At 35.7% G+C, this 12857-nt stretch overlaps 1 protein-coding gene across 1 annotated transcript; it reads right to left on the bottom strand.

Annotated features, from left to right (window-relative positions):
* Window positions 10176–12017, bottom strand: LOC18789284 (protein YIPF6 homolog). Its single transcript, XM_007222144.2, has 3 exons — window positions 11364–12017; window positions 11177–11251; window positions 10176–10603 (listed from the first exon to the last, which is right to left on the bottom strand). Exons 1-3 carry the CDS (start codon window positions 11865–11867, stop codon window positions 10343–10345), a joined length of 840 nt encoding a protein of 279 aa, XP_007222206.1. The 5' UTR covers window positions 11868–12017; the 3' UTR covers window positions 10176–10342.

The following is a 12857-nucleotide window of genomic DNA, read 5'->3' on the forward strand; positions in this document are numbered from 1 at the left end:
TTTGTTATGATGGGCTTTGTGCACAAAGGTACAGGCTCTTAGCCTGTCTTAGCTAAAAATAAATAAAAAAATTTGTAACGGAAATAACACTGTTTTTCTATTCTAACTAATAATATAATGACATGTGTAAAAGTTAGTTTATGTGTTATTATATTATTAGATGATAATAGTAAAAAATGTTATTCCCGTTACATGAGAGTGTTTCTCTTGTCCTACAGGTTTGAGAAAGACCCTTTATATCAAAGAAAAATTGGATTTTCAAAGCGTATGCTATTCCCCAATTAAATGTTTTTTTTCAAAAAAATGGTTTAAATATATAAGTTGGTAGGTATCTATGATCTATATGTGATGATGAACAAAAATTGTGTTTTCACCTAAATTTTATGAAACAAAACAAAAACCTAATCAAATAATTTCAAACCAACCTAATCTTCCAGCTTGGTAAACCCTAGCTTCATCCTCAAAAAAAAAAAAAAAAAAAAAAAAAAAACTCTCTAGCAGCACAAACCTTGAGGGGGGAGGTCACCGTTCCTTCTCCTCCCCTCTCCTATCTTCTTTGACACACAAATCCTCCTACACTCCCCTACTTTTCCCTCTTTTGTCCTCTCATCTCCTTCCCACCCCACCTCCCCTCCCTTCTTACCTGCCCATCCCTTCACCTTCACTATACTTTCTATTTTTTAGCACATCTTGGGTTCGGGCTTTTGATTTGCTTGAGGACGATATAGCTGCCTTTATTGGTTTTGTTGGGTCGTTTTGCAGATCTCGTGTTCCAGCACTTGATCTACTTCATGTGTTTGAGTTTGTTGCATGTTCGTAGTCTATGCTTGTAATTTTTGTACTCGTGAGAATTTGAAGATTGTAGTTTGTAGTTGTACTTATGTGGGTTGTGGACTATGCCTGACTTTTGTAAGCTTGTGACTTTTATGTTGGAAGTCTTCCGTATTTGTAATAACCTTGTATAGTTATCGGTAGTTGTACTGACTTTTGTGACTGACAACCTTTGTGCGTGAATTATAAATACAATTTATAGTATATATATATATATATATATATATATAATTTCAAAGCAATCTAAAACAATTTGGGAAACATATACCATTATTACAAAAGACTAATTTCAAACCACACTCGATAAATGGTATGGACCACTTTAGTTTTCCCAAATATAGGTTGCTTTTATTGTTTGTATGCATTATTGTTGTATAATTGAAATGCTTAGATTCTAGATTATGATGCATTGCTCTCAAGGGTGGGGACCTTATCTATCTATTATTAAGGGTCTGAGTGAGGATAGCAAAAAAGAAAAAACTTTGTAGGAAATAATAATTGTTGTGTGAAATTTTGGTTTGTGAGCTTTGGATGTAATGTCTCCTCCAACATGACAAACAGCTTGAGCCAGCTAGTTGACCCAAAAAAAAAAGCTTGAGCCAGCTAGAAATAAATACATTTCGAGGTGTAAAAAAGATTAACCAAAGTAATTATAAAAAATAAAAAAAGATATAAAAAACCAGCTAAGAGATACCAGGGCACGATAACAATCCCCTCTATTTCCTCATCAGTTTTGTTTTGTTTTGTTTTATTTGGTTCTGAGAAGAGAAGTGAAGTAATAGTGACCTCCATTTTCCTCTTTTTTTCCTTCTTCTTTTATTTAATTTTGTTGGGGAGGTGTGTAAAAACTGTTTGATGTGTGTCTCAGAGAGAGAGAGAGAGAGAGAGAGAGAGAGGATCTTTATAAATTCTGAAAAGCCTTTTGCTTGCGTGAGATGTTAAATCGAAAAATAAAGAGAATCCTTTTTTGGGCTTCGTTAATTCTGACTCAATTTCCCATCATTTCGTCACCTGCTCATAATCTAAATTAAAAAAAAAAAAAAAAAAACTCAACCCCACAAAGAGAACAGAGGCTGCAGAGAGCACAGCGCAGCAGCAGCAGCAGCAGCAGCAGAGAGATAGGATCAACCACACTTGCACGTAAAGTTCGTCCACTACGCAAAGCAACCTGCCATTGATTGATTTTGGGACCGTACAATTTCTTTCACTCACACGTAATCGAAAAAAATGATAGTTACAAAAGACACAGCGACTGGCAAAATCAAGAACACAGTACTCATGTCCTTCATTTGATGCTCCTCCATACATGACACGTCTACTGCATTCATTCATACGCCATAGCTCCATAGCTCCATAGCCCCATAGGTCCATAGGGATATGATCATTTTTCTTTGCTATTTTAACCGCAAAAGTCCTCAATTTATACCCGAGCTTTTTTTATCATCACACTCACTTTTGAGTAATTCGGTGGTCCAACTCTAGCATATGCTGTAATTTAGTCATCATGTGCAACATTTTTCATTTAGTCTACTGCATTCATTCATACACCATAGGTCCATAGGTCCATAGGTCCATAGGTGTTGCTAATAGGAGTATGATCATTTTTCTTTGCTATTTTAACCGCAACAGTCCTCAATTTATACCCGAGTTTATTTTCATCATCACACTCATTTTTGAGTAATTTCGGTAGTCTAACTCTAGCACATGTTATAATTTAGTCACTATGTGCAACATTTTCCATTGGTTTTTAGATGATAATTGTATCCAAGTTGACAGTTTTATCCCTTAAATTGATGGAATTTGACAGCATAACTAAATTAGAACACGAGTGTAATGACCAAAATGAATAAAAAAAGAGTTGGATGACGAAAATAGAACTCGTATATAAGTTAGTGACCATTTGAGTTAAAAACCCTTTGTTTTATAAAATTCATTATTGAAACCTTATTTCAAGTCACTCCTTACGAGAATAATCAAATGGGAACAGATCTTCGAAACCATATTTTTGACATAAATTTTCCCCCATTTGATTAAAGTACCACGAATGAATTTTAGCTTGTCAAATATAAGATAGAGTGAATCATCATGTATGTCTATGTTGATTTTATATGGTAGATTTTTTTTGTGAGCTGATCACATAAATCCTCTAAACTTTATGGGCTCCATCTTTCTTTAGACACCCTATAAACTCACACACAATCTCATTGAAAAAAGAAACCCTACACTTGTTTTATAATGCATAGAAAGAAAAGAATGATGGAAAAGTTGATTAAGCCCAACTTTAATTAATTAATTTTTGTCGTTGATTTATAGAAGTCCAGCCAAATATTTTGACAATGTTGTACTCATCTTTAGTTTGGAATGTGAAAAGAGAAGAGAATTCGGGCTTGAACACATCACATACCATAAAAAAAGGAAGTTGATTTTTCCACTCTTCTTTTGTTTATTTACACTCTCTTTGTTGGAAATTGTATATTCTCACTACTCTTTTGTTCGCTTACACCCATTTTTTTGTTATAGTAAAAAATATTAAAAAAACAAAATGAAGTGTAAGTGGAAAAAAAGAAGTGAGAAAATCATCACCCTAAAAAAAAATCTGAAACAGTAGGGTGTGCCTAACGTCAGGATATTGAACTGGTTTTTCAAAGGAATCATAGTTTGCCTTTGATTTGTTTTAAAAGTAGAAGTATTGAGTGAGAGGCGCCGACTGCCGAGCCTTAAGTTATGCTGTCAAGTCCTATCACATTCAATTCCAAATTCTTAAGGAGGAAATGTAGCAAAAGCTCTTTCTGCCTTTTACTTCATCAGAATCCTAATGGAGGAAGTGTTTGTTTGCTCACCAAACGTTACAACATGTGAATCAAATGCAAAAGGCGGTGCAATTGCTTTCCCCATTGAGCCTTCACTCTAAATCTTGCACTTCTGACTTTCTTAACATCAAAATCTGGTCAAATATGCATCACAATCTTTATCTACAAATGCGTTTTTCTTTTCTTGGAGGCTGTTTTGGTGGGTGATTCTGATGGGTCGATATGGGTTAACCAATTAAACTCATTTTATGGTAGTAGTAAATTCCCTTTCCAAAATTTAAAAGGGGTTTGCCTTGACTTGATTATTGTACTAGCATGGATTTTCTCACACTGCGTTTGCAGTGGTATGGCATCTCACTGACATGATGCTCTGTGGTTGCTGTACTGTTAGATTTTTGGCTTATGACTGCATACACGTTTTAAACCATTGTGGAGTGGGGGTAGATCAGTTGATTCAACTGTATACACATTTTAAACCAATGTGGATATTTCAAAATTTTAAATTAATAGAGTCAAGTTAAGTTAGTGGTCGGGCCGTAAAAAGTTTGTAACTCAAGTGGTTAAGAGTATTTTTTTCATGTATTTGAACTCCTACGTTTGAAACTAATGTGGAGTGCAGTAGATCAGTTGATTCAGTTGACACATTTCAAAATTTTAAATCATTAGAGTCAAGTTAAGTTAGTAGCCGTTTCATGCATCCGAACGCCTAGGTTCAATTCCTCCTCCCCAATTGAACCTAGCGGGCTGGGCCTTCCTCTCAACAAAAATGCGAGCCTAAATGTCTCCTACTGCTGCTATACCTTCAGCTTCATGTTAAATAAAGACCCTGTAGGGGATGTAGGTTGAGAAATTCCTCAGGTTAAGTAAAGGTCATATTTATTAAATAAAGGTGTTATAAGAACAAAATTTCCGAAGCCAAGCCCAAACTTCAACTATTGTGAGTACAAAATTCCTAGTGACAAAACAGTAGAACTTCACCAAATAGATTATAAGCATCAATGATTTCAGTTGAGTTCCATTTATGTAACGTTGTATATCTTCCCTTCCATGTTTTCTAGTCATACTTTTTGCTAAGAATTAAGAATCGACAAACCTATTTTCATTCACCGTAATACAAATACCTAAATACCAACATGGGAGATTCCAAAATTCAATCTATTCATTGTTCAAATTCTCATAATTTTCTTCAACACGCATTGGTTATAAGATATTGGAAGCAGAGAAATTGTAAAAATATATATTTGTTACTATATGAATATGGACTTTATATACAGTTTGAACGGAAAACTCTGGAATACAAGTTTGTTACAAAAATTATAAAGATGCTGACAAGCGTATGTTCTTCGTTACTGTGACTATTAATTGGAGCTCAAATGTTCATTTCCTTTTTCATTTGAGAAATAATGACGCAAAAGCCCAAAACTCATCAAAGCCTTATCCTCTGAGTATGGACTTACTTTAGGCCAATCTCGTAAGTCGTTTTCAACTTGGCAAAATACAACTCAACATTTTAGTTTCCTTCAATATTTCAACTTAAATAATTTTCTTTTCTTTCCACATCCAGAACTTGAGCTTCTAATTCTTCATCTACAAGGAACTTCTTCCTCTGCATAGGTCTGCGTTTGAGTGTTTAGAAACAGCAACATTTCTTAATAAATGGATGTGTCATCACGCCAAATATTCCTTTTTGCATTGCCATCTCTTTTCGTGTTGCTCATGCAAACCTTCCCTCTTTGGTCTAGGTTTAGAGTTTTTTTTTTTGGGTTGCCGAAGTTAGCAAAGGGAGAGTTTTCTCACACATATTGTTAAAGTGTCATGGGGTTGAACATGAAACTAATAATTTGCAAGTCAAAACCCTTTTCAACTATGCTAGACCTAGTTTGCCTGCATTTAGAGTTTAATCATGCAAATCTTTTTCGTTTTATGGGCCGTTTGGTTCAAAATTTAGGACTTTGGGAATGGGTAGGAAATTGCATTCTCATGTTTGGTAAATGCATCCTTGGGAATGTAATACATAACTCATGGGGAATTTCATACCATTGGCTTACCTTAGGAAACTTTTACCCCCAAGTTGGGAAAGCATTTAATGCAATTTTTTTTGGGACTAACTTGGCCCTATTATAAATTTTAAATACCACTTTTGACCCTTAAAAACTCTTCATATTAATGACTTTTAATAATACAAAATTAGTCGACAATCCCTCTTAATGGGTAATTTGAAAAACCAAAAAAAAGGTTAAGACTCCCTCTGTAAGTCCTCAAAGAGACCTTGATATGCTCTGACCCTGAGATGAGATAACCTCCCTTCCCCCTAAACTTTTTTTCACCAAAAAAAATTATAATACAAAGTAGGGGTGAGCATTCAAACCGGCAAACCGGAAATCCAAGCCGAACCGCACCGAAAAAAAGGGAAAAAAATCGAGTTGACCAAAAAGTCAAAAACCGAACATGACCGATTTGGACCGATTCTATGTCTTCAAAAATCAGACCGGGCTTAACCGAACCGGTCAAATTAAAAAATATATAATTTCAATATTTATTTATATTCAATGCTATATTTTTAATCTCATAACTAATATTTATCCAATTCAATTTCTAAACATCTCTATTTTCTAGCTTTAATATATATTTTTATATGAAATGAAATAATTTATTAAATTTCAAGTCAAAAAAATAAAATTTCAGTTGAAATTTGTATTAAAAAATAATTTTAATGATCTGGTTCAAAACAGAACCGGATTGGAACCGGTTCAACCCAAACTGGATAGTTTTTAAATTTTTTTTATTAAAATCGAACCGAACTAAACTGGATGAATAATACCGAATTCGGTTCTAATTTGAGGCAAAAACTGGTCCAAACCGGACCTTGCCCACCCCTCATACAAAGTCAAGGGTATTATTGAAAAACTAAACAACTTTTCATTCTTAATACTGCACAAACCAAATATGAGAATGAGAGAAAATGACATTTTATAGTTGTTATTTCCCAATGTTCCCAAACATAGGAATGAACAGCCTTCATTCCCATCTGGTGGGATTAGACATGAGAATTTTGTTCCCATAGAAGTTCAATCTGTGAACCAAACAAGACCAAAAATGAGAATAAACATCCTTCATTCCCATGTTATGGAATTAGACATGGGAATTTCATTTACAGATTATTGATATTTTTTCTTATTTATGATTTGTCATATTTTTCTATTAATTTTAAAATTTTCTGTTTTGTTTTAGTTACCTTTCTGGTTTACAGTGCTGGTGTTATTTCTTATTTATATTGTTTATATTTTTCTGTTTTTCTTTCAATTTTTAATATTTTCTGTATCTTTAGCTAATTGTGTGGTTCTAGTTGTTCTGGAATAGTGTAGTTAGATACTTTATTTGTGAAAAAAAAAGTAGCAATCGTATTTGAACTTTGACTCATTAACAAATGGCCAATTGATCCACCTATCTCCCCTAACTCGAATGCTTTTTTAAAATATGGATGATTTATTTTTGGGATTTTTGTAGAAATGTCACCTGAATTTATACATGAGTTTCAATTTGTTACTTTAAAGAAAAATTTAAGAGAAATGTCATCTTATTTTCAAAATCCATGATCTGTCATCCGACTTTAACACTACCCATTTTAAAGAGTATTTTAGTCTTTCCATTTTCAAGAAAATAAAAAAATTAAAAAAAGACCTTTCTCTCCCTTTCTCCCCCACCCTAACCCAACCGGCCCCCAAAACATATCGCACTGGATCCCTCTCCTCCCCCTCTTCTCTCTCTCTCTCTCTCTCTCTCTCTCTCTCTCTCTCTCTCTCTCTCTCTCTCTCTCTCTCTCTCTCTCTCTCAGCATGGAAATGGAAAAATACCAAAAAAAAGAAGAAAAAGGTGGACTCTGTTTGGGTGGGCTAAGAGACTTTGTGTATGGAGGGTAGGTGTTTCATGGTATATAGATGAGGAAGGGGTTGTGAAGAGAGAAGGGGGAATGGATTTCAAGGTGGGAGGATTGGTTGGAGTAGATAGTTTAATTATTTAAAAGATTTTTAAAAAATTAAGAATGATTTTTTCATTTTTAAAATATCCTAAAAATTGGAAAGACTAAAATACCCTTAAAATGAATGGAAAATTGGACGGTGTCAAAGTGAGATGACAAATCATGGATTTTGAAAAATTAAGGTGACATTTCTCTTAAATTTTTCTTTAAGGTGACAAATTAAAATTAAGATATAAGTTCAAGTGACATTTCTACAAAAATCCCTTTATTTTTTTACCAAAACTTGAATGTAAGTGGAGATTTTTTGCAAATATTTATTGGCTGCCAATGGTAAATTAGGTATGGACTGGTTTGCCTCCCTCTCCTTTGGATTTTATCTTGAAAGCTAAAAGACATACTTCACATAATTGGACTTTGGGTTTTTATTTTTTATTTTTTACCCAAGTCGATTTGCAAGGGATTTGAATTAAGGTGCAAAGGGACAGGCACAAGTCTTGGCCATATATAATTAGTGTGGGTTGAGAGCAAGGTCTAAAATATCGATGCTTTTGGAAATATTGGTAGTTCAAAAACACAAATTTTGATGAAAATATCATGATATTATTGATATCAATAAAAATTGAATAAAAACCACAGAAATTGTAAAAAAAAACTAGAAAAAATTTCTTGAAACTTTAGAGGATCTTTGTTTAGTCAATTATTTATTACTTTATCATTAAAAATTGGAAGGAAATGCATTGCATGATGGGTTTAACTGATTTAAGTTGATTGTACAGTGAGCTAACAAACACTGCGAGTGTATAAAATATGTAATAATTAATGAAAGAAGATTAAACACACCATAATCATTTATTTATAATGATTTACTACAGTATTTTACACTTTATGCATTGCATGGTAAGATACATGAGTGACTTAGTACCACGTAGAGTTCCTATAAGATTCAAATTTGAGTTATTTACACTAACACCTCCTGAGGTTTTTGGCTTTTTAACAAAACTCCTTGAAGTTTTAGAAATTACAAGAACACCCCCTAAGGTTTTAAATTGTTTTCACAAAACTCCTTTTTATTGATTTTTCATCCAAAGATTGATGATTTTATACAAAAAAATTCTCCAAATGACAAAGTTGGCCTTTGAGATTAGATTGCATATACTTCATTAAGGTTAATTTTGTCATCTGCATAAGTTTTTTTTTCCTATGAAATCATCAATTTTTGGACAAACAATCAATGAAAAAGGGTTTTGTGAAAACAAACTGAAACCTCAAGGGGTGTTTGTGTAATTTTTGAGACATGAGGGGGGATTTTTACGAAAACACAAGAAACCTCAAGGTGTTAGTATAAATAACTCCAAATTTTTCATTGTCTCATCATCTTGATATTATCAATATTATAGTGATAGTTTGGCCAAATGTTGCTGAAGTGTGAGAAATTATTGACATCGATATTTTCCGATATTATTGATATTTATACGATATATGTATGGATACGTTCCAAAATATCATTGACCCGAAAAAAAGAAGATAATATCCTCGATATTTCGTCAATATTATCGATATTTTAGACTATAGTTGAGAGAACTGATTTTGTTGTGTATAAAAGCAGCGACGGCTTTAAGATGTAGGGTTTTAGGTTAGCCATTATGGAGCCTAATCTAATGTACTCAGTGAAGATATCTAACAATTACATCGAATTTCAACCGGATAGCATTGCAGCGAGACCAAAAACACAGCTAAGTTATGGTTTACAACTTTGTTCTTTCAATTATATTGGAAGAGATCAAACCCTTAACCTACCAAAATTCTAATCATAGCTCGATCCTCCGTCTCACTTGGACTAACCCAAGAGCGTGCATCTTTTATATTGGTTTACTAGAGCGCAAAAGAGTGGCTAACGCTGAATCTAGTGTGTGATATGAGTGGATTTATCAATAGAATGTCCCTCTGCTGAAGGTAACATGAGATTTCAGCAGAAAAGTCACAGCATGCAATTGATTTCTTTTGGGAACTTGGAACTTGGAACTTGGTAGGGCTTAGAATCGATGTGGTAAAAGCAGTGATGATCAAACTTGGAAGTTAGCTTCAATGCTTATACTTTATAGCACCTGGGGCAAAGCCACAGATTAGTTGATAAAGCATATGGGACACCTTTAAGAGCAGCAAAGCCTCCAGCTAATGCTACACCAAATGAAAACTGAAGCCTCCACTGTCCTCGTGTAAGAACGAGTGGTAGCATGCCCCTAATGCTTGCTCAACATGAGAAAAATCAGATAGACAACCGTTGAATCAACCTCACATTTACATTCAGCCCTTTGCACGTTATCATGTGAGCAATTTTGTGTAACATGAGTTGTATACAATGGTTATATACAATAAATTTTCAACACAAGAGTTGAAAGTTCTGGTTACAGCCTTTGTAGCAAAAATGGCTTTTAGACACCGGCGTTATACATCAGCAATTTTATTAATAAATTGAGAACTTACAGATTATGCAACTAAGTTCTATACTATGCATCACATGTAACAATGAACAAGGATGAACTCGTCTTATCACAGGAGTGGCAAAAAGTATGAGTCGTTATAGCATTAAAATCATGTAAGAAGTTTCATACAACAAATTTGATATAGGCAGACAAACGGAGCTCCAGAATCCCAAACAAGAAGTCAGAATATGAAGCACCCAACAAAAATCCTATTTAACAGCATGCTTAGTTTTGAAGTGCTAATCGATGGCAATAATGAGAAAACCAACAGATACATACAGTAGGAAAACAGGGTAAAGTGCGAGGGCTTTTCTCCTGGGGTTGACTGCTGAACTCATGAAAGGATATGCAGCCCAAGAACTCCAAGCCAATGTTACGCTGACCACAACCACCTTCAATATCACATTGTCCTTTACCATACAGATTAGAGCTCCAATGTCCAGAGGAAATAAGCAATAACCCAGAAGACTCAGGCTCTGGAAGAATATTATGTGTCCACCCTGAAAACACAACTTTTCTTTGAGTTTCTTATTCTGCAAGAGAATCATCTATATCCAATATATCTAGCATGCTATCTTTCCGAAGTGTGAATCAAGATTGCACATTCATTATTCATACATGATTCTCCCTAATCAACCATCATGATTTACAATCTGACAGCATAACATGCTGCACATTAAGTGAGAAAATAACTATAATTTGTACGCAGATAACACATACAAGTATGAAGATATGTAACATGCTATACTTTCTTGCACCGCACGAAAGAAAAAAATAACTATTATAGATGAAGCACTGCTACATTCACCAAATTGTTCACCAAAGTGTGTCAGTTTCTCATTTACTCAAATCTGGGCTCACTCTAGACCTCATCCATTTCTAACAGGGTACTAATACATATAGAGAAACCATAACAAAGTTGGTGACAGCAGCATTATTGATATTAGACAGAGTACACATACAAAGTAAGAAGAGATCTCAGTTTAAGGGATCTCCAATTCAGATGCAAACTTGACATCCAAAAACCAACATAAACAAATCAACATTAAGTAGAGCCAGAGAGAGAGATTTACCAGTAGGAGCACATTCAAGGTCAAAATTACAGCACCGGCAGCAAGCACAGCAAAAGCAACAGCAAAAACCTCAGACTGTTCAATAAACAATCCCATTCGTCATTTCATTACGCAAAACCCATAGTGATTAAATCAAGTGAGAAAAACCCAGAAACCAAAAACTTGAAGAAGTTAAAGAAGAAGTCACCTTTTTGACAGATGCAGACCAGGAAAGAGTGAGACCCAAGAACACAATGAAGAAGAAAGGTCCCCAGAGATCCCAATCCCTCAGAGCCTTTCCCGGGTCCTCACGATACGGGTTGGGGAACACCACAAGCTTCAAATTGCTCACAATTCTCGACAAGTCGCGCTTCACGGTGTCCCAAACGGGCTCCGTCAGCGTGTTGGGCGGGGACCCGAACCCGGAAGGCACGATACCCGGGCCGTTGTTGGCGGAGGGAATGGGCGGGGGGGCCGGGACAGATGGCGGCTTCTGTTTGGAGGAGGCAGAGGGAGCTGGCGGCGGGAGGTTTGATTGGATGAACGGCGAGGATGAGACGGGGATCGAGGCTCGGGTCGGACTTGGGGGTTTGGCGGGAAGCACGGTGGTGGGGCCCGATTGGACGCTGGCGTTGATTAGGTTTTCGATCTCGTCGATGTCCGATTGGGAGGAAGGGTGGAGCGGAACGGTGTCGCGTTCGGAGTGCGACATTTTTTTGAGTGTTTGGGATCTACGAGAGGGGAGGAGGTGAGATCTAGCGATGCAGGTGGAATGGGGAGGGAAGAGGAGGGCTGTTTGGGAAATGGGAACTTTTGCGTAAACGTCGTCGTTAAGGGATTGATTTGATGGTGAAACTATAAATCAACTAAAAGTGAGTGGGGGATTGGAAAAAAACGTGAGTGGGGGCTAATGACCCCTTATTTAAAAAACACTCTCATGCAACATAAAGTTATCCCTAACTAATAATACAATAATATATGGGATAATTTTTTCAAATATCATTGTGTTATTAGCTAGAAATAGCAAAACAATGTTATTCCCGTTACAAGTAAATTTTTATACCCTTATTGGGCATTGAGTTGATGTTTCCACAGCATCTAGAAATTCCTTGTGGACAATGAGAAATTCTTGAGTGTGATTTAGTGCACCACACTCAAAAGGGAGCATGAGTCCATGCATTTAGGTGCCATCTGGTCTCACCACTTGTGAGCTTGATGCTTAATATGGTTGCAGTACATGCTGCACTAGAGATTTTCTTGTGTATAATATAAGGTTGTGTTCGGCCTGGATCGAACCATCTCACCGATGAGCCATCTCTGAGGGATTGGCGTTGAATCATCCAAAGCTTCCACAGAGAGAGAGAGAGAGAGAGAGAGAGAGAGAGAGAGAGAGGAGAAGAGATCAGACCAGATTTGGAGATAGAATGGAGACGAGGTAAGATCCAACTAGAGCTGGAGATGGATAAGATGACTGACACGAAGAAGGTGAGTCGAGACAAGAGCGAGGAGTTGAGCAACGGCGACAGAGAAGAGAAGAGGAGAAGAAGAAGATTATAGGTGGGTTAAAAGAATGAAAATGTGGTGCGAGGTGGACTGTGGTAAGTTTTAAGCTAAACTAATAAGCTAAGACTCAGTTTGGGATTGCTGTCACTTAAAAAAAAAGTTACTTTTGCTGTGCTTTGAAAATAAGTAGCTATAAAGT

This window comes from Prunus persica, chromosome G1 (genome assembly GCF_000346465.2).
Source record: "Prunus persica cultivar Lovell chromosome G1, Prunus_persica_NCBIv2, whole genome shotgun sequence".
NCBI classification, from domain to species: domain Eukaryota; kingdom Viridiplantae; phylum Streptophyta; class Magnoliopsida; order Rosales; family Rosaceae; genus Prunus; species Prunus persica.

Excerpts from the sequence above, each read along its gene's own strand:
- LOC18789284 (XM_007222144.2), bottom strand. The coding sequence starts at position 11,867 with ATGTCGCACTCCGAACGCGACACCGTTCCGCTCCACCCTTCCTCCCAA. Across the intron at positions 11,252-11,363 it reads GGTCTGCATCTGTCAAAAAG|TCTGAGGTTTTTGCTGTTGC; the intron begins GTGACTTCTTCT and ends TTTATTGAACAG. Across the intron at positions 10,604-11,176 it reads CCTTGAATGTGCTCCTACTG|GGTGGACACATAATATTCTT; the intron begins GTAAATCTCTCT and ends TTGTGTTTTCAG.